The 20,647-nt window shown below is 44.0% G+C and overlaps 1 protein-coding gene across 2 annotated transcripts in view; it reads left to right on the forward strand.

Annotated features, from left to right (window-relative positions):
- The window catches only part of SYNPR (synaptoporin), a 109,614-nt gene that overhangs the window by 72,411 nt on the left and 16,556 nt on the right, over positions 1–20,647 (forward strand). For both annotated transcript variants that reach the window (XM_065687638.1, XM_065687637.1), the window contains one exon: positions 6,440–6,564. In XM_065687638.1, the coding sequence (XP_065543710.1) occupies positions 6,440–6,564 (125 nt within the window). The remainder of the gene's footprint in view (positions 1–6,439; positions 6,565–20,647) is intronic.

The raw sequence follows: 20,647 nt of genomic DNA on the forward strand, positions 1-20,647 counted from the left end.
CATATACAGTTGGGTTTTATTCTATTAAAAATATGAGAAAAGACTACCATACCATTATGTGGTGGTGCTAAATGGGATTTTTAGAATAATCAATGAAAGATGAATAAAAAAGGTAAAGGTTTTCTTCAAAGAAAAAGAGAGAAAATTGTCTCCTTGGGATTAAAGTATTGTAAAACTGAACTATTATAACATGATCGTTACTCATTAAAAATACCCCAGTTTCATTTCCATAAATCTTTCCATTAAGAATAAAATTAAATTCTGTTTGTTTTTTGGGGGGTTGTTTCTTTTTTATAATTTCAAAAATGCAAAGCATTAAATGGAATGCTGTGCTTTAAAGAGAGGATGCTGCGAGTTCCTGCCTGCTGTGGGCTCAAGTCCTACCATCCAGCTGGTGGCATCGAGGGCTGCTCTCTGTGGCGTGCCCTAAAATGCCAAACAGAGGTTTGCTGCTGCAAATGCCCTGGTGAAGACCCCAGCCATGTGGGGAGCTTTTGAGGTTGATCTCCTCCATTGGCTGGCTCCAGCATGGTGGCACCTAAAACCCTTTCCCAGCTGCCACCGTGTCCTGGAGGTGCCTGTGGTCTGCAAGTGCCTCCTAGTGTGGGCAGTTATAGAATCCCAGACTGGTTTGTGTTGCAAAGGACACGGCCAGGGATGGGGCAGCCACAGCTTCTGTAGGCAAGCTGTGCCAGCACCTCAGCACCTTTGTAGTGAAGACCAGGGCAAAAAATCCATTTGAATGCTAAAACCAAGGCACCGCTGGAACTGATGTTCGGGCACATGTGGTTCTTCAAGCCCCAGATTCTGAGGTGTTCCCTCATTCCTGAGTTTCCACCTCTATGCAGACCAGGTCTGGGCAGGGCACTAAACTGTCCTTTGCAGTGCTGCAGTTTATTTGAGAGGGGGCACATTAAATCCCAGCAATTAGTGAACAATTGCTTTAGGGTTTCTTTCTCAGCAGGAGCAGAATATATTTCAGCTTTCTGCCTGTATAGCTGTTGGAGGAACGTGACTCCTGCTAGTCATTCCCTGACCCCCAGTACTGCATCAGCTGCGATGCTACCCACCTCCAATTCATCAACCAGTCAAGTCGATATAATTAGGAATCCCAAAGTCAATAATCTGATAATCTCCAGTGCACAAAGGCTCGTATGTAGGAGAAGTGATTCCAGGAAGTCTGCAGCTCAGATGCGTGCAGGAAATATGCCAGATTTTAAAAAAGAAACAGGCAGAGACTTGGAGGAGAAAGTGCTTCCTAATCCTTCACTGATGACATATTTTGGGCTATCAGCTCTGCAGTAAATGCTTTCCCGTACAGTCATTTAGTGCCTTTGAACCTTCCCTTTACAGCCTTAATAATAATGTTCAATTACTGGTTCTGCTCTATAAATGAATGATCTCAGTTTAACGAGACACTCAGCTGGGTGAGCAATTCTGACTGCGGGGGGATGTCTCCAGGGTGGATGTTCTCCCTCTCACGTGCACTGTTGGCCATGGCGAGTGGCAGAAAGTGTAAAGCAATATAACGTTTGGCAAACGTTTTGCAATCTGTCTATTAAGGAGATCCAGAGAAAGGGAAGTCTTACATCCAGAAATGATGCCAAAGAAATACGTCTTTTGCAAAACACTTGGAGTGTGTAAAATGACTAATAAAGAGTAAGTATTTTAAACATTTCAGGTTGCTTTTTGAAAGCATCAGGAGTTCCCCTTGGCTTTCCAGTATTTGGGCAGGAACAGGGGGACCAGGGGAGACCTCTCTGGGAAAGCAACCAGCAGGTTCATTCCCATTTTCCTCCCTCAACCGCAAGGAGAAGTGCTGAAGACCAGCCCATGTAGTGAGCTACATGTCCCTTGCACCTCTTTTTGAGCTCCAGGCAGGACAGACATGGTTTCTTTTTAATATCTTGCCGTACTGAAGGAGTCACTGCAGAGCCTTCAGGCAGAGTAGAGATCTCCCCTTTGCACCAGGATGGATTTAGGATGCATTCGCAGGGTGGCTCCATCTCATCTCCCAGCTAGCTGCCAGAAGCTGCTACAGAGGGCAGATGTGCTCCCAGAAAAAGCAAGTGGCTTATATAAAAGTTTCATCAATTTTGAATGACAGTGTTATCTTCCTAACAGGATGTTTTAGCTGTAACACATTCTACATAAGCCTTTTAACTCGCCTTGTCAGAAATCATTCTGCCTTCTTCTGGTGCACACAGCGAGCCTGTCGCTCAGCAGGCATTGAAGGGCATTGTCAGAAAGCCAAACACAGAGAAGCAATGGGAAATCATCCTACTTTTCCCATCCACATTGGGGATGGGATGTCCGGGGTCACACACTGAGGCTCTGCCAAGTCTCTAATGCACAGCTGGGATTTCAGCTGCACCAGGGTATTGCACACCCCGAGCCCCCATCCATCAGGGATGACTGGGCTGGGAAATGAGGGTACCAGCTTTGAATGTGGACTCTAGGTAAATCACAGCTCCTGAGTACTGAATTAGGGGATCCATTGCCGTTGTGTTGAAGCCTAGCATCAGAAGAAGAAGGGCTTCCATTTGATCCTGTAAATCAGCTGATGAACCTTTTTCTTCCCTGTGCTGGTGTGAGAAGCGTGTGCTCTGCCGGATATATTACCACTATTTTTCCTCAAAGTGCTGAGGAACCAACTGATCTTTAAAACATGCTAATCTGATTTGATAGGGAAGGCTGTTTATTATTGCTCAGTACCATAATATAAATGCTGTTGGTTAAGTTATAATACGGGATTTATTTGACTTCCTTACACGAATACAGCAATAATGCTGGCCAAGGATGGAAGGTCATCACAATGATGTGGAGGTCATCACCATGACGTGTTAATCAGCATGCAGAAAGTCATTGCAAGCTTCGGAGATGTGCTGCCTTGTTAGAAATGTGTCTGAAACCATATGGAAGAAGGGTGATCATCCAGCCAGGCTGGACTGCACACAAGGAACGAACATTGTTCAGGATCCATGCTAGGGAACACAAATAATGTCTGCTCCTCCTCCTCCCTTCAGTCTATGGTCTCTTCAGGTTACTGCTTCAAGAGGGCATATCGAAAGAGCAGGATGCTTGCTTGGGGTGTTATGCCACATTGAACATGGATCATTGATCCAGGGTGGGGACTGGCATTTTCCATTCCCCTGCAAGGTTCCAGTTGGCTGTGAAGGTACCAACCACCCTGTTGAATCGCAACTGCAAGGCTATACCTGCTGCTGCAGGAGGGATGGGGTGCACAGGGGTTGGCTGGGCTTCACAGGAGCAGCCCAGAACAGCACAGGTTTATTGCCTTAAGGGCTCCATGTTTCTCCCAGCTGTTGATCCAAGGAAGGCAGGCACAGCACTGGCCATCAGGGCTGAGCCTTGAGCCATGCGATAGCCAGAGGTAACTCTGTGCTGGGGAGTTTTATGTAATATGAAGGGGGAAAGCAATATGCATGCACATTGCAGATGGGGCTGGCACTGCATATTTATAGGCAGAGAGTAAATCAGAACATAGGGAAATGCTTTCCTTTTCTCCATAAACTTTTCAATTTCAGAGAGGCCAGATTCAATAAAATTATCTTGCAGATGGAGGTTTTATTGAATCTGACCCATAAAGCTCCCATTATGGGGTTTACAACTGCTATTTACACAAATCCTGCTATAATAAAACACAGTGGTGTTTACAGCATTCCTGCAACTGCCACAGAATTACAGTGTGCACAAAACCTGATGTGTAAATCTTGTTTTATTGCATGGGGTGCTCCACTGACAGTGTAAAGCAGCAAAACTTGGGGGCAGAAAAAGGCAAAATGCAGAGGTAGGAGGAAAAGGTTGCTTGGGTGGGAGGAGAATTATCCCTGCTGCTTGGCCAAGATACTCCAGGGAAATACCATTGGTTAACAGCCATGCTCTCCTTCAATGCAATACACAAATATGCTTCCAAAAGGTGCTGCATGGCCTCACTACTCATTACTGGCAGCTGGGTGATCCCAGCTGTTACAGCATTTGATGCAGCCACGGCAGAGAGCCAAGCTTGGGTTGGCTGAGGCCGTGCTAAAGTTTGGTATAAAAATCTGCAGCTGAGATCTTTTGTGTTTCCCACCTGCCTTATGGGTGCTGCCTGGGTGCTTGTAGCAGAGTGTGTGCTAAGCAAGGGTGGAAATTGGCAGGTAGTGGCTGGAAAGGAAGGAGAACGAAGGGTTTGCTGACTGAAAGCATCTGAAAAGCTTAAGCACTGAACATGGGGCTAACTGGTGAGTAAAGGCTGGAGCTCAATTGTGAGTGACTGAGATTCATGCTTGAGGCTGATGTAAAGGTGCTCTCACTAGGGCAGAGGAAAAGCTAGGAACTCTGGAGATCTCTTCTGAGGAGGAAGAGCCTGGGCTGTGGTTTTGGGCATGGCTCCATGGCCTTGGCGAATTAACATGGTGGCACACATGCAATTGAAATGCATCTCCTTTAATTAAACAATGAACATCAGCATGTCTTTCCTCTGCTTGTTCTCATGCTGAGCACTGACGGATTTCCTTTATGGTAGGTCTGTCTCACACCACAACTTTTTTGTTCCCTCCTTCTGTATCACAGCATTAATCTTTGTGCCTCCCTATGTATCTCCAAAACACTTGCATTTGCAACTCCATTAATTAGGCCAGAAAACAGGTCAGCACTAATCTCTCCTGTTCTCCTTAATATACTGTTTTCTGACACCGCCTCACCAATTAAACTGAGATGATTAATACTGGTTTTCAGTGCTGTGCTACATGTAAGAACAGAAACTTGTGTTTGCAGAGGAAGTATCCCATTTAGGATGAAGGAACTCTATTCAATTTATAGCAGAAACATTTGTTTCATGGCATTTATTTCACAAGTCATTTCACAGTAAAATTCAGCTTTCCTTTTTTCCCCAGCTAGCTCAGCATGATGATTGAAAATTTTTATCCACTTCTCTTGGCACCTAAATACCTTAGCAAATCCGTCCTGGGTGATACACCCCAGTCACACTAGAAGTGAGTAGCAGGGTGGAAACTTGTGCTATTCTTCTGCTATTCTCTGTGCTCTACCTTGCAAGTTACTTTGTCATCAGTGTGGCTCTCCTTGCCTCAGTGCCCAGGAATCATCCCTTTGACCCCGCAGTTTCTAGGGAAAAGATGCCCATACAAAGCCCATGGAGGCTGCCAAAACTTCTGGCTTTGCTCCTGCTGTGAAAGGGGAGAGCTAAGATTAACAGTCTGCTTCAAAGAGCCTGGGGCAGCAAAGATAGGTCTGCTTATTTACTGCATTTCTGTATTGCTTTTACTGAATCATTCAGCCCTTTATTTTGTGATTACACCCGCTTGCTGTATAATTTTTCAGTGCCCAAGAACATGTTTTCTTTTCCAGATGTGCACACTGTTTCTTCTGGGTTGCTGACTTTTAACTTACTTAGTTGTGACTGGTATCAGGTGTTTACTTGTCATTTCCCATATCTACCCCACTGTAGATCTTAGAGTAACTCTGTTAAAGCTGATGGAGTTGCTTCAGAGCTACAGTGCTACAATGAACAAAATCTAACCTGTCCTTCAATTTAAACAACAACTGCATAAATGAACTGTCTTCACTTCTGCTCATGGTCTTCCAAGGAAGCCTGAATTGGTGATGTTTAAAGACACTTATGCCTTCATGCACTTTATATATGGACCCTTGATATAAATGCAAATGCTGATATGTCTCTGGCCTGCACACTCCCTTCTTCACCTTCTTCTCCTGGAAGATTAAGATTCATCAAAAGCAGCCAAGCTCTTCATTCCTATCTGGTTTTCCTGAGCTTATCCTAAGTCTTGATTTTTTTTCCCCATTTTGCTGTCAGTTTACTGCACCCCTACAGCCATGTTGGCTTATAGTAGTCATTTAGGAAAAAGAAATAAGTATTGTGGGTTTTTTTTGCCAAGTCATAACAGAAATGGAAGAGGGGCAGCATGATTTTCTGTTTTGCTGTGTCATGGGATGGTGGCCATATGAGCTGTCTTGGTCTACTATTGCTACTCCTGGTTGCTCCTTCTAAATACTTCTGCCAGCATTTTATTCAGGTTAAGACTGATTCATTCTGCTCGGTCAATATTCATCCTTCTCTTGTCCAAGCTTGTCTGTCAGCGGGATGATTTAAATAGCCTGCCTGGGTTGTGAATCCCAAATGGGGTTCAAAACAGGAGGGGAGGGCTGAGATGCCTGGCACAGTCAAATGGTGATGTTTGTGTCTACATTTGGCAGCAGAGCTTCATGTTTTGTGGTTCTTTTTATTTGCTTTTGGGAAGGGTGCAGGAGTAGTGTCATGCAATGCTTTGAGCGCACGGAGTGATGGATAGACCTGACCTGAGGGGGCTGGTGCTGCAGCAAGAGCTGCTGCATGCATCTGATTGTGGGGGTTGCTGAAATGAAATAAAACAAAAATGTTGTTTGTTTTTGACAGCTTTTTGCAATCTTTGCATTTGCAACATGCGGTGGGTACTCTGGAGAGCTGCGCCTCAGTGTGGACTGTGCAAACAAGTCAGAGAGTGACCTCAACATTGACATAGCCTTTGCCTACCCCTTCAGGTAACCCGGCTTGCTTCGTGGTGGTTTGCTTGCAGGCAGGCATTCAGGGCTGATGTGAAGCCCATTTTCAGTGGGGTTTCCAATCATTTATAGCAGGTTTTGATAAAACACTGAATCTGGGGCTCCAAGGTATTCCTCACAATGTTGTTTAATGCTCCGGGTGTGCATGCGGGATGGATTTGGCTAGACCTGATGTGGATGGGGCTACAGGAACCTCTGGGGAATGGGAGCTTAATGAAGGAGAAGAGAGCAGTTGTGAGCATACAGAGCTGTGTAAAGGCCAGGACAACCCAGGGAATGGAAGAAGGAAAGCAAGGAAAAGGAACAAAACAACATTGGCCCAAGAATAAAATGTGGGTAATGTATATATTAACTGTAGTGTAGCTATTAACTAAGCTGGAAATGTAGGAGGATTCCCAATGATTGGAGGAGCAAAGATCTGGAAGAGATACTCCGTGGGGAAGGTGAAGCAAAACTCGAAGGAAGTTTGAACCATAGTGTTGAAATGCTTTTGAAAATTCCACTAATTGCCTTTCTGCATCTCTTGGTGCCTGAATACTTTAAACCTTGGAATCTAGTGAATTAGGAAAACAGTTTTTCTTGTTTAAGTATGTCTGAAAGCTGTAATGAGTTATAAATATATGCATTTACATGTATATGTATTAAAAATGTTCATGCTATTTAGGATCCTGCTTCAAAAGAACATCCAGAGTCTTCTGCTTTTAAAGATGTCAAGTCCACTCTAGAAACCTTTCACTTCTGTAAAAGTGATTTCTTTGAGGAATTGAGATGATTAAGAAAATGCATAATCCAATCTCAAGTCTAGTGCACTATGACTCAAATTATTTTGCTTCCTTGTGAGATCATATCCTGCTTTGCCAATGATTGCTACGCACAGACCAGATGTAATAGCATCCACTTCTTTTAACGTGTGCTAAAATGCAGCAGTTTCCAAACAGAAAACTGAACTTGATGCCTTTATTTTATTTATTACTCCAAAGAGACACATTTCCTGGTATTACAAATGTTTATTTTTTGTCTTTAACTTGTCTGCATTTTCTTTCATTTCTGCTTAGTATGCATGAGATGGATCCTGAAAATTGAGTTATATGAATTTGTCATTTGATTTGCTTCCAAATGCCTCCAGCATTTGTTACAGATTGCACCCTACAGTAAAGTGCTTTTAGTTTGCATGATCATGAAATAGTACTTTATGTAAAAAGTTAATAAAATAGAGAGGAGTAGCCAGAAAGTACTTCCTGGTGTTTTACAAGGCACAACAACTCCTGCTTCTAGAAGGAAGGGACTGGGTCTGCAGCTTCCCACAGTTTTCCTAATTAGAAAACTGGAAATAATTGCTGGGTAATTGTGTTATTCCAGCATGTCGGAAAGATGAGTCAAAATAGGGTTTATTTGCAGAAGGGATCCAACAGAGTCTGTAGCCGGTCCTTGAACTGTGTGGTTCCCACCTGTGGCTGAATGTGTTCAGCATGCACTGAGTGTAAGACATCTACAGCAGGATGGCTGGCCACATAGTACAGATATACCTGTAATTTGCAGGTGAGAGGGAGATGACACTTAGCCAGCTGGTGTTTATAGAGTTTATTTGCCAAGAGTTTAATCATAGAATAGCTAGGGTTGGAAAGGACCTTAAGATCTTCCAGTTTCAACCCCCCCTGCCACAGGTAGGAACACCTCACACTAAACCATGTCACCCAAGATTCCATCCAACCCAGCCTTGAACACTGCTAGGGATGGAGCATTCACAACTCCCTTGGGAGAAGCATGAAGATACTTAGTTCTTGTGCAGTTTAGAACTTCCATGCCAACTTGAGGCACCCGCAAGAAGTGCCCAAAGATGTATAGACTATGTGGGGTAGCAGATGTGTGTCTGGAACATCTGGCCCAGTGCTGCATGTGGAACTTGGTGTTATTTTACTGTTTTGTCTAAATATTCTTGTGACTTCCTCATGAACTTGCTCTTTCTGCTTTTCTCCTGTGCTGCTTCAACAGAATGGGGAAAGGATGCTCCAAAGCCAGAAGTGAGATTAGTTGGTAAAGGTACCACCTCTTAGAGCAGTTGGTACCCCTGAAAAAAAGCGGGCACATTATAAATTCAGGGTCCCTCATCAGTTGTGATCCTGAAGATCACTTTCAGCAAGGCCATGTAAGCTTTGTAGGTAGGATGAACTTCCCACCAGTTGTCTTGCATCCAGGTCTGAATAAATCCGTATTCACGTGGTGTTTTCCTTTCAAATGCCTTCAGCGTTCTGATTCTTGGCTGATGGCTAGGGGAGGTGTAGGTGGAAGGAGAGATACTGCTGAGCATCTGACATGGCAGTGCTGTTGTGGCTGTCAGTAATGACACTGAAGCAGTCGAGTACCTGAGCGCTGCTTTGAGCTGTGCCTTCCAGCATGACTTGAAACAAAGAAAGCCATGCTACCAGCTGCTTTCATTCCTGTTGCTGTGAGTCTGAGGTTATGTTTTCTTCTCCTAGAAGCTGAACTGCTAGACCTTGGCTGCTTGATGACAAGTGTCAAGAGCTTTAAGCAAGTAAACAAAATTGTAATGCTCAACAGGACAGCTTGGCAAAGCAAGAGGGCTTGGATTCTTTGGGAATGAGATTAAAGGAGCCTGCAAATGTTCTTATCAAGGCATGACAGGAGCAGTGAGGGAGTTTTCCAGACTGCAAAGGGGGAAGGTCATACTTTTGGCTATGTGCTTCTGGGCACATCACTTTTGATGAGATGGGGATGTGTGATTAAAACATACCAGTTGCTAAGCTGACTTCAAACCGGTGATTCATGTAGCTTCAGCCCAGTTCTGAATGTACTGAAGCACTGCACTCCACAGCAGGTAGCTCCAGATGCTTCTGCAAACCAAGGAGCATCTCCATATTGCCTTACTGAATTTCTCAGCCCCAGCCTACAAGCTGCAAAAGTCTCCAGCAAACAATATAAATGAATTCAAGAGAAATTATGAGTTCCACCAGATGGGGAGTTTTGAAGTGTACAGCTAAAAGAATAAAGACAAATGATAAAATTATAGTTGGCTTATGTATTACCTTACTGCTGTTGTAACTGTGGGAGCTGGAACTTTTGAAGCACCAAAAAAAACCCTCAAAGAAACCCCCTATACAAGATAGTCACTTCTCACTTCTGCCAGAATTCAGTCCTTTTCCCAGTTTAATTCTGCTTCTCTGGTATCACTGCTGAGTAACTGAACCTAAATCTGGCTCCACCATCTCCCCTGGAATACGAGGTGAGGTGTATGCCTTTCCATTTTTAACTACACTGATTCATTTAAGCTTCCTGCAACCCACATCCGTGACCCAATATTCAACCAGTAATATGCAAAGAAACCCGTAGTCCAAACCCTACACCCTCCAGCTGTGTCTCCTGGAGCTCTGCCACGCTTTTCTGCATATTCTGCCATGACTCTTCCATGCCCAAGCTGATATTCATGAGGCTGCTTCAAATAATCACCTCACGTTTTCTATCATTATTGCCTGATTCTAATTTTATGGCAAAGGATTTCTTTGCCTCTTCATGCTTTGAAACATAAACCAGCCTTTTTTTCTGGGTACCTGTATACGTATTTCAGAAGTTCTGTGAATATGGACCAAACTTCACCGGTTGCACACTAGTAGTTTTTCTCAGCAGTAGGATCTGTGCCTGGTGTATTGGATCTGTGCCTGGTATATTACCTACTGCAAATCTGGCACACATTAGGGTATTCATCAGCTTGACCCTCACCTCAGTACTGATTTTTTGAGTGGAGAAAAAAATGATCAGCATCTTGGAATTATTTGTTTCTCCCGCAGTCCTTCACCCTTCCAGATTGGATCTGTTACTCATCCAAGTGCCCTGAAGCAATATTTTTTCTGTAGTAAGGGTTCTGGTGAAGGTCCTATTTGTTTATTTTCAATTATTTCTTCTGACCCCAGCAGCATTTTTGTCATGTACTTTGCTATTCGTAGGTTTTGCTTTCATAGTAAGTAGTAACTTTGAGTAGTACACCAACTGTGCATTGCAATGTGGAAAAGCATTTCAATACAGCCCTGTAAGTGTGCTGTCTCTTAAGTGCTGAGGCAGATCTTGAACTAAAATCTCTTTGCCTTTAGATTTTGGGGGTGCTTTAGCCCAGCCTACATACACAGGGTATTCCCAAGTTGAATGGAAACTCATTTGGAATTCGTGTATTGCCTTTTCATGTGGCACTCATCTTGCAAGCTGCTTGGGAAATATTGGCCCAGAGGATTACATGATTAAATTTTAAATACAGTCTCACCTAAACCAAGGGTTAAGGTAAGTACGTGCATAGGTGTTAGGAGAATTGAGCCTACTGGAGAATAAGAGTCTGTTAGGAGAATAGGTATTAGTAGGACAGAACGGGGTTGTTTTGAAGTGCTAACGTGAGAGCCTGTTGCAAGAATAGGTCTGTGCACATCTCTGTATCACAACAGTGAGCAAAAGAAAGGTTGTTTTCCATTTCATTTTAAATCACCTATTAGTATCTTTCCAGTGCATTAGTAAAACTGACTCTTGAAGTAATCCTTGCTTCTGAAGGAAAAGGAAATTGTATCTCATGGGAGTTTTTCATTTACCCTCTAAGCATCTCATTTGGATAAAGACATTCCCATTGAGCACCCTTTAAAGTGTATGCCTCATCTGCATGCAATGGGTTCCATTTGAAATATGACAGCCAGATCTAAATTGCCTACTTAGAAGCTGCAGATGATAATTAAGGAGTAAGCTAACTCTTTCTGCTTTGCAACTTTCTTTGGAAAAAGCCTCTGATAACATTAGCACATTTCTGTGCCGGAGTGTGCTAGCCTTTTTTTATTATTATCCATTTGCAGTAAATCTTGCTTCAGAATTCAGTGAAAAACCATCTTGACCAAAAGATTATAAATGTCTGTTATAGCTGGGAGACCAGGAGCTGCTGATTAGTAAGTCTTCACCAACAAAGTAGTTGCCTGCAGTGCTGCCTTTCAGGCAGCTATGGCAGGCTCTCTTCCCAGCTGCCTTGGGCTGCTATAGCACGTGAGGTTGGGAGATAGGAAGGACTGAAGTCACCCAGTCAGTTAAACTACTTAAGGTTCATGTTTTATTTTGCACATGCTTGTCACACACAAGATGCTCCTTCTGCAAAGGCAAGTTGTAGCCTTGTAACACTTCTGTGGGTAGAGAGAAGCAGAGGTTGCACTAGCTCCAGCTGTGCTCTGTGCCAAAGCGTAGATGGCCCAGTTCCCAGGTGGATTTGGCAGCTCCCAGGAAGGTGAGAGGCACTGGTTAAACTCTGCATAACCCATTCCAGCTTAATGGAGGGAGAAATCTCCATCCTGGAAGTCCTTGAATTAAAAAGTCCTTAGATTAAAGCTTGGTGTGTTTTGAAAAGCTGTGGTTCAGCACAAGGAGGAGTTGCAGGGATGCTCAGGTGAAGTTCAGCAGCAAAGACCATAAGCTGCCTGGTCCCTTCTGGCCCTGCAATCAATTGTTCTATGAAAGCTGCATCAATTTATTCCCTTTTCTTGCTGAACTGTGACCACCTCATCTAGCACTACAGATCTGGGTTTACAATCTGGACTGAAAAGTAAAGGTGTTCAATAGTACATCAGTGAAGCTGGAGATTTGCAGCAATACCTCAACTGTATGAAATGGTTCTTTAGGATGGGCTGGGTCATGGCTTTAATTAGCTTCTTCCACAACAGTTCCAGACCTCCTTCTCAACAGTGCTTTTTATACCCAATTTTGGCCTCTGATTGAATAGATTTGCCTAACAAGGACTTTTAGGTTTTAACTACTGTTAGTAGAAACTGTAAATGATGTGAGTGAGGAGCCTAATGTTGTATCCTGCTGAGCAAAATTCAGGAAATAAATCCTTCAGGATACAAATATCTCTAATTGTGACGCCTTCGCAAAAGTCCCTTCATATTTAATTGTGACCTAATGATGCAAAGCAGACTGAAACATTGAGATGTACTTTTTACTAGGAAATAGAGATGTTAGGGGTTTTTTAGCTGTGATTTGTACATTCTGGGAATTTCTAGTGCTGTCCAGGAAATTGCAGCTCAATTTTTCCAAAATATTTTCTTTCCAATGGAAACCCAGTGAAAATATTGTATTCCATAAGGACATGAACACGAGAACTTTGATTTTTTTAAAGTATGGCCCCAGTACAGTTCTTCCCTGATGGTGAAGGTATCAGAGACCTTCGTCTAGTTTTTGTACTGGAACAAATCTGTAAGCAACCTGAATGTGGAGCTCACATAGGCAAGCTGAGCACTCTGATCAATAAGCCAATAAGCTTAGAGCTGTTTGAACTTACATTGTCTCCTGAGCAGAGGAAAAGATGATCCAGGTCTGCAGAATTAATGTTTCTTTTCAGCTTTGAATGAACATAGTTTTTTAATAGGAAAGAATATTTCACATTTTTGCAGCCAGCTCTGTTTATTATTAGAAAGTTCAAACTTGAACAGGAGAAGTTCAGGTTGAATATAAGGCAGAAGTTCTTTACTGCGAGGGTGGTGAGGCACTGGAACAGGTCGCCCAGAGAAGTGGTAAATGCTCCATCACTGGCAGCGTTCGAGGCCAGGTTGGACAGAGCCTTGGGCGACATGGTCTAGTGTGAGGCATCCAGGGGTTGGAACTGGATGATCTTTAGGTCTTTTCCAACCCAAACCATTCTATGATTCTATGAATGCCATGATTCAGAGCCCTGATAGGATTTTTATTCACCTGTGCATAGCTACAGACTACTGAAGTAGTTAAAATCTGCAAATCAGTGCTCTCCAGTATTCATGAGTCTCTAAAGAGCATGCTAACTCTGGAAATACCATCTTTAGACCAGGAGGATAGTAGAATGGGAGAAAATGTCCATGCTTTTGTACTTGAACAGCCATGGTCTGCAGTAGTGGCTGTCTATGAGCACAATGTACAATTTAATTCCTGTTATCAGGGAGTTTGATGAAATCATTGCTGGTCTGATTAAAACTGATAAAGTAAGGGTGACTGTGGCTTTTCTAGTTTTGAGTGTCTCTTCCTGACCCCAATTACAGTCTTCAAATCCCACTTTGTAGAAACCAAGATTGGCAACTTGGCCAAAGAGTATTACTGATGGTTTGCACTTCTGTTCAAACTGTGGATAAATGCAAGTACCTTTTTCCCACCAGTGAGGGACTGGGAGATGCTTCCAGGCACTTGACGCTTTGTTCCTGCATGACATTTATGTAGAACTACCTGCAGTCTGATACAGCCACATCTTTGTTCTTCTCTTTGAGTAGCACAATGGATGCATTGTGTTGTATGAAGGAAGAAATATCTACCACCTTCACAACTTGCTAGCTGCTCAGAATGGCTTTGCTTCTGTGTCGGCTATTTTGTACACAGACAAGAAGCCACAGCTGAAGGGTGGCTACACAAGTGGCAAAATCTTTGCTCATTCGTGTTGCTGGTGCGTTGGGCTGTGTGCAATGATACGCTGCGTGAATAAGTCGGAGAAGGTCTGGCTGCCAATATGTGTAAAACTGTGAAGTCCCCAGTCCATTGCACAATCAGGTAGAGGCTGATTGCTCCAGTCAGTGGGATTGTCCCAGGGCAGCAGCTCTGCACACAAAATAACTTTTCCAGATCATAGGATCATGGCATGGTTTGGGTTGGAAAGGACCTTAAAGCTCAGCCAGTCCAAACCCCCTGCCACGGGCAGGGACCCCTTCCACTAGAGCAGGTTGCTCCAAGCCCCTGTGTCCAACCTGGCCTTGAGCATTGCTAGGGATGGGGCAGCCACAGCTTCCCTGGGCACCCTGTGCCAGTGCCTCAACACCCTCAAAGGGAAGAGTTTCTTCCTAATAGTTCATCTAAATCTACCTTCTTTCTATTCAAAGCCAGATGTTGAGGTCTTATCAGTTGCCACTATCCTCTGTATTCTCAGTTTCTAGTTTGTAGTTATTAATCCCTTAAAGCTTGAAGCAAACGTGTCCTTGAGTGCTGAATTGAGGCCATAGAGGAGGATTGTCTTTACAGCTTTTCAGACTGGTCAGCTGCTGTCTTCTGTTATGAACATCCATGCACAAACATTGCATGGACACAGGGCTCATGGATGCACAGCTGGCTGGGAAGTAAATGGGGAGGGGAAAGTGGCAGCAGCTCTCTGGAGATGATGTCTGCTGCGGAGAAGGGAGTTCTGCTTCTTAAAGCTTCTACAATTTGACAAAGATTTTCTTTCGGCCTCAAAACAATTGGATTCTTGATGAATTTGGATGGTATTGATCCAGATGGGCTTATTTTGTTTCATAGAAGCTATATTTTATACTTAACACTGTTTTGGTGACAGAAAAATTTTTCATTCATTAGTACTCTAGATAGAATTTGTTCTTAAAGTGGAAGTCACTTTTGGGGTTGTTAACATGCAGCTTTTTCACCATTTGAATTTTTAATATATATTCATGACTAGTCTCTGCGGTATTGTGTGGTGATGGTGCTTTATCTGTGCCTGCCACAAAGGCTTTTGCTAAAAGGCAGGCTTTTTACAACTTCCCTTGCAAGTTTCTTTTTCCACGTTTTCATGCTGCCTGTACAGAAACAAATCAAAGCAGAAACCCTTTGGCTTTGCTTTGTTTGGCATTTGGTTCCAATGAGGGGATGATCAAACCCATCCTTTGCCTTTTCCCTGCTCCTGAATGTGCGTTCACTGAGTAACAGCACTGAAGGTTTCCCCAGGACCATAGGGAACTGAATACAGTCTGCTCTCACATATGGCTTCTACATGAATTTATTTGCCAAGAGTTTAATCATAGAATAGTTTGGATTGGAAAGTACCTTAAGATTATCCAGTTCTAACCCCCTGCCCTGGGCAGGGACACCTCGCACCTAAACCATGTCACCCAAGACTCCAATATTTCTTCTTATTCAATGGACTCTGGAGACAGTGGGCATCTGACCCCATCCAGCATAGCCCAACTATGTGAGGTACCTCTCACTGTCTCGTTTGGATTCCCAGAAGCAATGCTTTATGTGTTTTAAAGCATAAAGGGGCCAGTAGTTTGTCCACAGATCCAACAGCAGATCCACAGTTCTACCTTAGCTCCTGCCCTTGTGCTGCTCTGCCTTTAATTTTGCTCACTGCTCCCTGGGAAAAGGATTTAACGTGTACTTGGAATGTAAATGTTTTGACTGGGAGTTTGATTGGTGTCATGCCTTAAAACTCTACAGAGGACTTAATTTGATTGCTTTAAGTACCTTAGGACAATATATTTGGGAAAATTATAATTAGAATACAAAGTTAAAGTTTAAATACGATACAAAGGAAGAAATAGTTGCTGTATCTTCCGTAACTGCACTTGCATTTATCTCAGCTGGTCTTGGGGGGAAAATTGCTGCTTTCAGGGTTTATAGACCTAGTTTAATTGTATGTGAACCCTGCTTCTCACAGGGCAAAGGATTTATACTTTCATGTGTTTCTGGCGGAAGATGATGCCCAAGAAGATCTGGCATCAGATGATGCCCAAGAATTTAGATTGATTTTACATGGTGTTCATAGCCTGTTTGATTGTGGAAGGCACAGTGGATTGGAGGTGGCACAAATGTTGTGAACCAATGCGAGCGGCAGCAGAGCATGTTGGGGTGCAGGAAAAAGGGGCTCAGCAGTCTCACATCTCTCCATACAAGAGCACTGCCCAGGGATTCGATACATCCGCTTCCCAGCAATGGTCCTATTACACTCAATGGCTGTGTTTTAGGCCTTTGTTTTGTGCTTTCTGTTGCTTATGTTACATCTCTAGGGTTTTCGATTCTTGTAGATCTTTCTTTAAATGGAAGCTTTTGTTCTGTTCTAACACGGGTTTGTTAATCAGGAAGCTGATTCCTGCGCCTGTCTAGATGAGAGGGCAGCAGGAGGAACATAAGAGCTATGGGCTGAATAAGGATCTCCTGGTGGGACCAGCCAATGTCGAACGGTTATGTATGTGGCAATGCTTGTGGTGTTTCCAAGCTTCGTAATTTGTGTCATTCCATTGACATAATGACTTGTTGTAAGGTAACCCAGGGTTACCTTCCTCCAGAGGTAGCAACCAAACTTCCCAGTGACTAGGAAGTGGTTCACTCCAAGAAAAGAGCTCAGTGAAGGGAAATCTGAGAAATGCCACTAATTTGTATCAAAAAGAATGCCAGCTCCCATTTTGAGGGGTTATCTGAGTTTGTGAAGACCAGTGGAGCATGCCTTTGAGCACTGTGTTCTGCTTGCAGAGCAAGGAAAAGCATGTGTTTCTGAGAAGAGCTGTGAAAATATCTCAGGAGATAAATCTGGGTCTGGATGTAGGCTTGGAAGTGGGGTTGGGATCACCCACTCAGCTTTCTGAGCACTCCCGGCGGCGCGTGTTCTATAATGAGCCGATTTATTTCTTTTTTGGTGCTACGATGGAGTACTAGGGTTTGCACTACTGCTATGTGCACAGTCTGGGGAGGTTCATTGCTAGGGCTGGCACGCATCCGGAATGGTTCTTCCTCCAGGAATGCAATGAAGCTGTTGTGTGTGCTGTTTCCCAAGAGCTTTGCGAACCCAGTCCTTAGGAGTGGGTCCTGCAAGAGAGATGCCAAGCTGCGGGTGTGACTATGATGCCCTCCCCACTGCTGTAGCTGTCCCTATTCCAATGTCTTTAGACCCCATCCTCAGAAGGGTTTTGTAGCTTTCTGGAGACCTGAGCACCTTGTAGGGTCTCTGATCTCCTGTGTTAAGGGATGCGAGATGGAGCAGAGGATGCGCCTGTTTCTCCAAGCTGCCTGTGCTGGGGGAATTACCACCTCTCCCAGCACAACACACACAATGTGGGGTGTTGAGACAGCAACTGTGGCTGACAGCTTGTCCTATTAAAAACAGCACTGTAGGGAAATAGTATTGGCCAAATGTTTGCACAACAGCTATGTGTGAGTGAGGGCTGGGAACCTGGCGAAGTTAGAAATTGAAAACATGGGAGGGGGAATGTTTATGGGGAGGGGAAGAATATTTTCTGTTATTTCGACTGGACACAAACCAGAAGAGAATCTAGGTTACTGGAGCTTTCCCGGTCAGCTTCCCTGCAGTGCCTTCTGGGTGTTTTAGTGATGCTGCTCTGAACATGCTTTTGGATAGGTATAAGCCACTGAAGGCAGCTGTGACCAAGGGGAGATCTTCAGGATGCACAAAAGTCCAGGACAGGAGTTAGGAATAAATCTGTTCAAGATGAAGTATATATTTGTGTGAATCTACTGGTTGTGTTGAATACTTCGAGATAGATATGGGTTTTGGGATATTTTTTTGAAGAAACTAAGAGGTTTCATTAAGAGAACAGAGGTTCAACGTTAAATACTTTCAAATATCTTTGATCAGCACACTGTATTCTTTCTTCCTTTAGAAAGCAAGGAAACAAAAGAGCAAGCTTAGATTGCTGAGTCAGCTGAATAATGTTAGTTTTGCTTCCTATCTCCAGAGAAAAACGAGTTGATGTTGTAAGGGTAGAGATTAAGTGGAATGAACATGCTGCTGCTCTGAAAGGGGAGGAGATTCAGCAGAGGAGAGTTCTGAAGGCATCTTTGGATGCTGGGCAGTCTCAAGGGGTGTTGCTTCTGGGGGCTGCTAAAGTGAGGTATGGAATACTGCTGGGATACTTGGGGAATATTGATAAGCATCTCTCAGCTTCAAATGGCTGTGGCATATGCAGGCAGCACTGGGATGTGCATCGTGGCAGATGGGCAGTGGGAACGGTGGGGGATAGGAATGCTGGAGTACATGGTAATTTGTTCATCCTGGGAAAAGAGCTGTTAGAGAGCAGGCCTTGGGATGAGAAACAGCCTTGCCGCTGTTAACAAAGGAGTAGACAACTCTTGTTTTGCCAGAGCACTATAGGTGTAGAAGGGCCAGGAAGCAGCTACCTCTGTGGTACCTGTTGTCCAGCTGCTGAGCTAAGCACATCACATCACAATAGCTGTCCAGGGCTCTAAACACTTCAGTTCTTTGGCTTGGAAGGGTTGAAATCACTTCAAGAAGTTCAAATGTGGTATTAACAGGCTGGCCGCCTCAAAAAGAGACTAATTTCAACAGCTTCAGTGTGCCTGCGTGCAAAGATTCAGATCTAATTATAATATTATAATATAATTGGCAATAAAATATGGACTTGATGCAACTGCTTAGCAGTGACTCCCTCTGCAAGAGTTTGTGGTGTGTGTGAGAGCTTGTAGTGTGGCTTCATTGCTGCAGGATTCAGATTTAGCACTGAGCACATGGGGATGTCCATCACAGGGGCAAATGTTCTTTGTAGTGAGGAGCACTGTGCGCATTGCTTCCTGCTTCAGAACAGGCTGTGAAGAGTGTTGGGAGAGTCAATGGACCTCAATTCCTTTAAAGAAAGACCTTTCCTCCTCGGGCAGATTCCTACATCCACCTGCGTATTCGAGGTTACTTTTAAAGTATTTTTCTTCATACAGGTAATATCTCTGCAGAAGTCTTATGGGAATGTGCTCTGCTGTGAGAGGAAAGGCTCCCATTTATTAGTCTTCTTCCACTAAACCTATGAAAAACTACGCATTTGGCAGGTTGAGAAGGGGCATGTGCCCAGGGACTGGCTGTCTGGAAGCAGCAGTGTGACAGCACATCAGCATAGTCCTCTGAAACAAGGGAGTCGCAGTGTCTCCAGGGCTAACTAAAAGAAATGCCTTTACTTTTTATCCCAGAGAAAGGAATGCAAAACCCCTGTCATGTTCTTATGCCTCGATGGAGCATTTGACTTGCTATAAGGGGCCCTGTGCGTCTCAGCGTTTTACTACGGCATTTTGAAATATTGTTTTTTCTCTTATTTTGGGCTGCATCAAAAGGAGCGTGACCAGCAGGTCGAAGGAGGTGATCCTGCCCCTCTACTCTGCTCTTGTGATACCTCACCCGGAGCACTGTGTGCAGTTCTGGTGTCCTCAACATAAAAAGGACATGGAACTGTTGGAACAAGTCCAGAGGAGGCCACGAGGATGATCAGGGGACTGGAGCACCTCCTGTATGAAGACAGGCTGAGGAAGTTGGGGCTGTTCAGCCTGGAGAAGAGAAGGCTGCGTGGAGACCTCATAGCAGCCTTCCAGTACCTGAAGGGGGCCTATAGGGATGCTGGGGAGGGACTCTTCATCAGGGACTGTAGTGACAGGACAAGGGGTAATGGGTTAAAACTTAAACAGGAGAAGTTGAGATTGGATATAAGGAGGAAGTTCTTTCCTGTTAGGGTGGTGAGGCACTGGAATCAGTTGCCCAGGGAGGTTGTGAGTGCTCCACCTCTGGCAGTGTTCAAGGCCAGGTTGGATGAAGGCTTGGGTGGGATGATTTAGTGTGAGGTGTCCCTGTCCATGGCAGGGGGGTTGGAACTGGATGATCTTGAGGTCCTTTCCAACCCAAACTGTTCTATGATTCTATGATTTGGAACAACATTTCACAACAAATTCCTTCTCAAGAACTACCTGCACTGATTTCCGCTGGTGTATTTCTCTCACTGCTTTACAGACAATAAATACAATTGACAGTTTGACTACCAGAAACAAGCGAGGGGGAAATAAAGCCCAAGGAAAGGATAATGGATCTCTGGGTTTTTGCAAGCACATGTGTGGGTGTTGTAGATTTTGTTCAAGCACGTTGTAGATGGGTTAGGGGGTGGAATACAAGGTGCTATTTTCAGAAAATAGGGCAACCTGCCAAAACAGACTTTATTTTTTTTTTTTTTTTTTTTTGCTTGCTCTTCACCACATCCTAGTAAAGGAATGGAGAAACAGTAACCCCCATTGAGAATTTTTGGAGGCAGAGCTTTATCTGTCATTTATTAATCCAGGCACTGATCAAAGCCCAGGAGAGGAAATCTGTGCCGGTTCATCAATAATACTTGAGCGCATACTTGGCATTAATTACATGTTCTGTTGGTTTCAAGTCTAATCCCTTGGTGCACTGCTGAAGGGGGAGGTTTTGTGAGTCAGACAAGATTAGATCACTTGGGTGCATGCTCTTCTGTGTCTGCTGGCAGAGTGGGGCCTGGGATAAGACTGGTCTTTGGGGTGGTTGGCTCTGACCGTCTTTGTGGTC

This window comes from Lathamus discolor, chromosome 7, assembly GCF_037157495.1.
Source record: "Lathamus discolor isolate bLatDis1 chromosome 7, bLatDis1.hap1, whole genome shotgun sequence".
NCBI classification, from domain to species: Eukaryota; Metazoa; Chordata; class Aves; order Psittaciformes; family Psittacidae; genus Lathamus; species Lathamus discolor.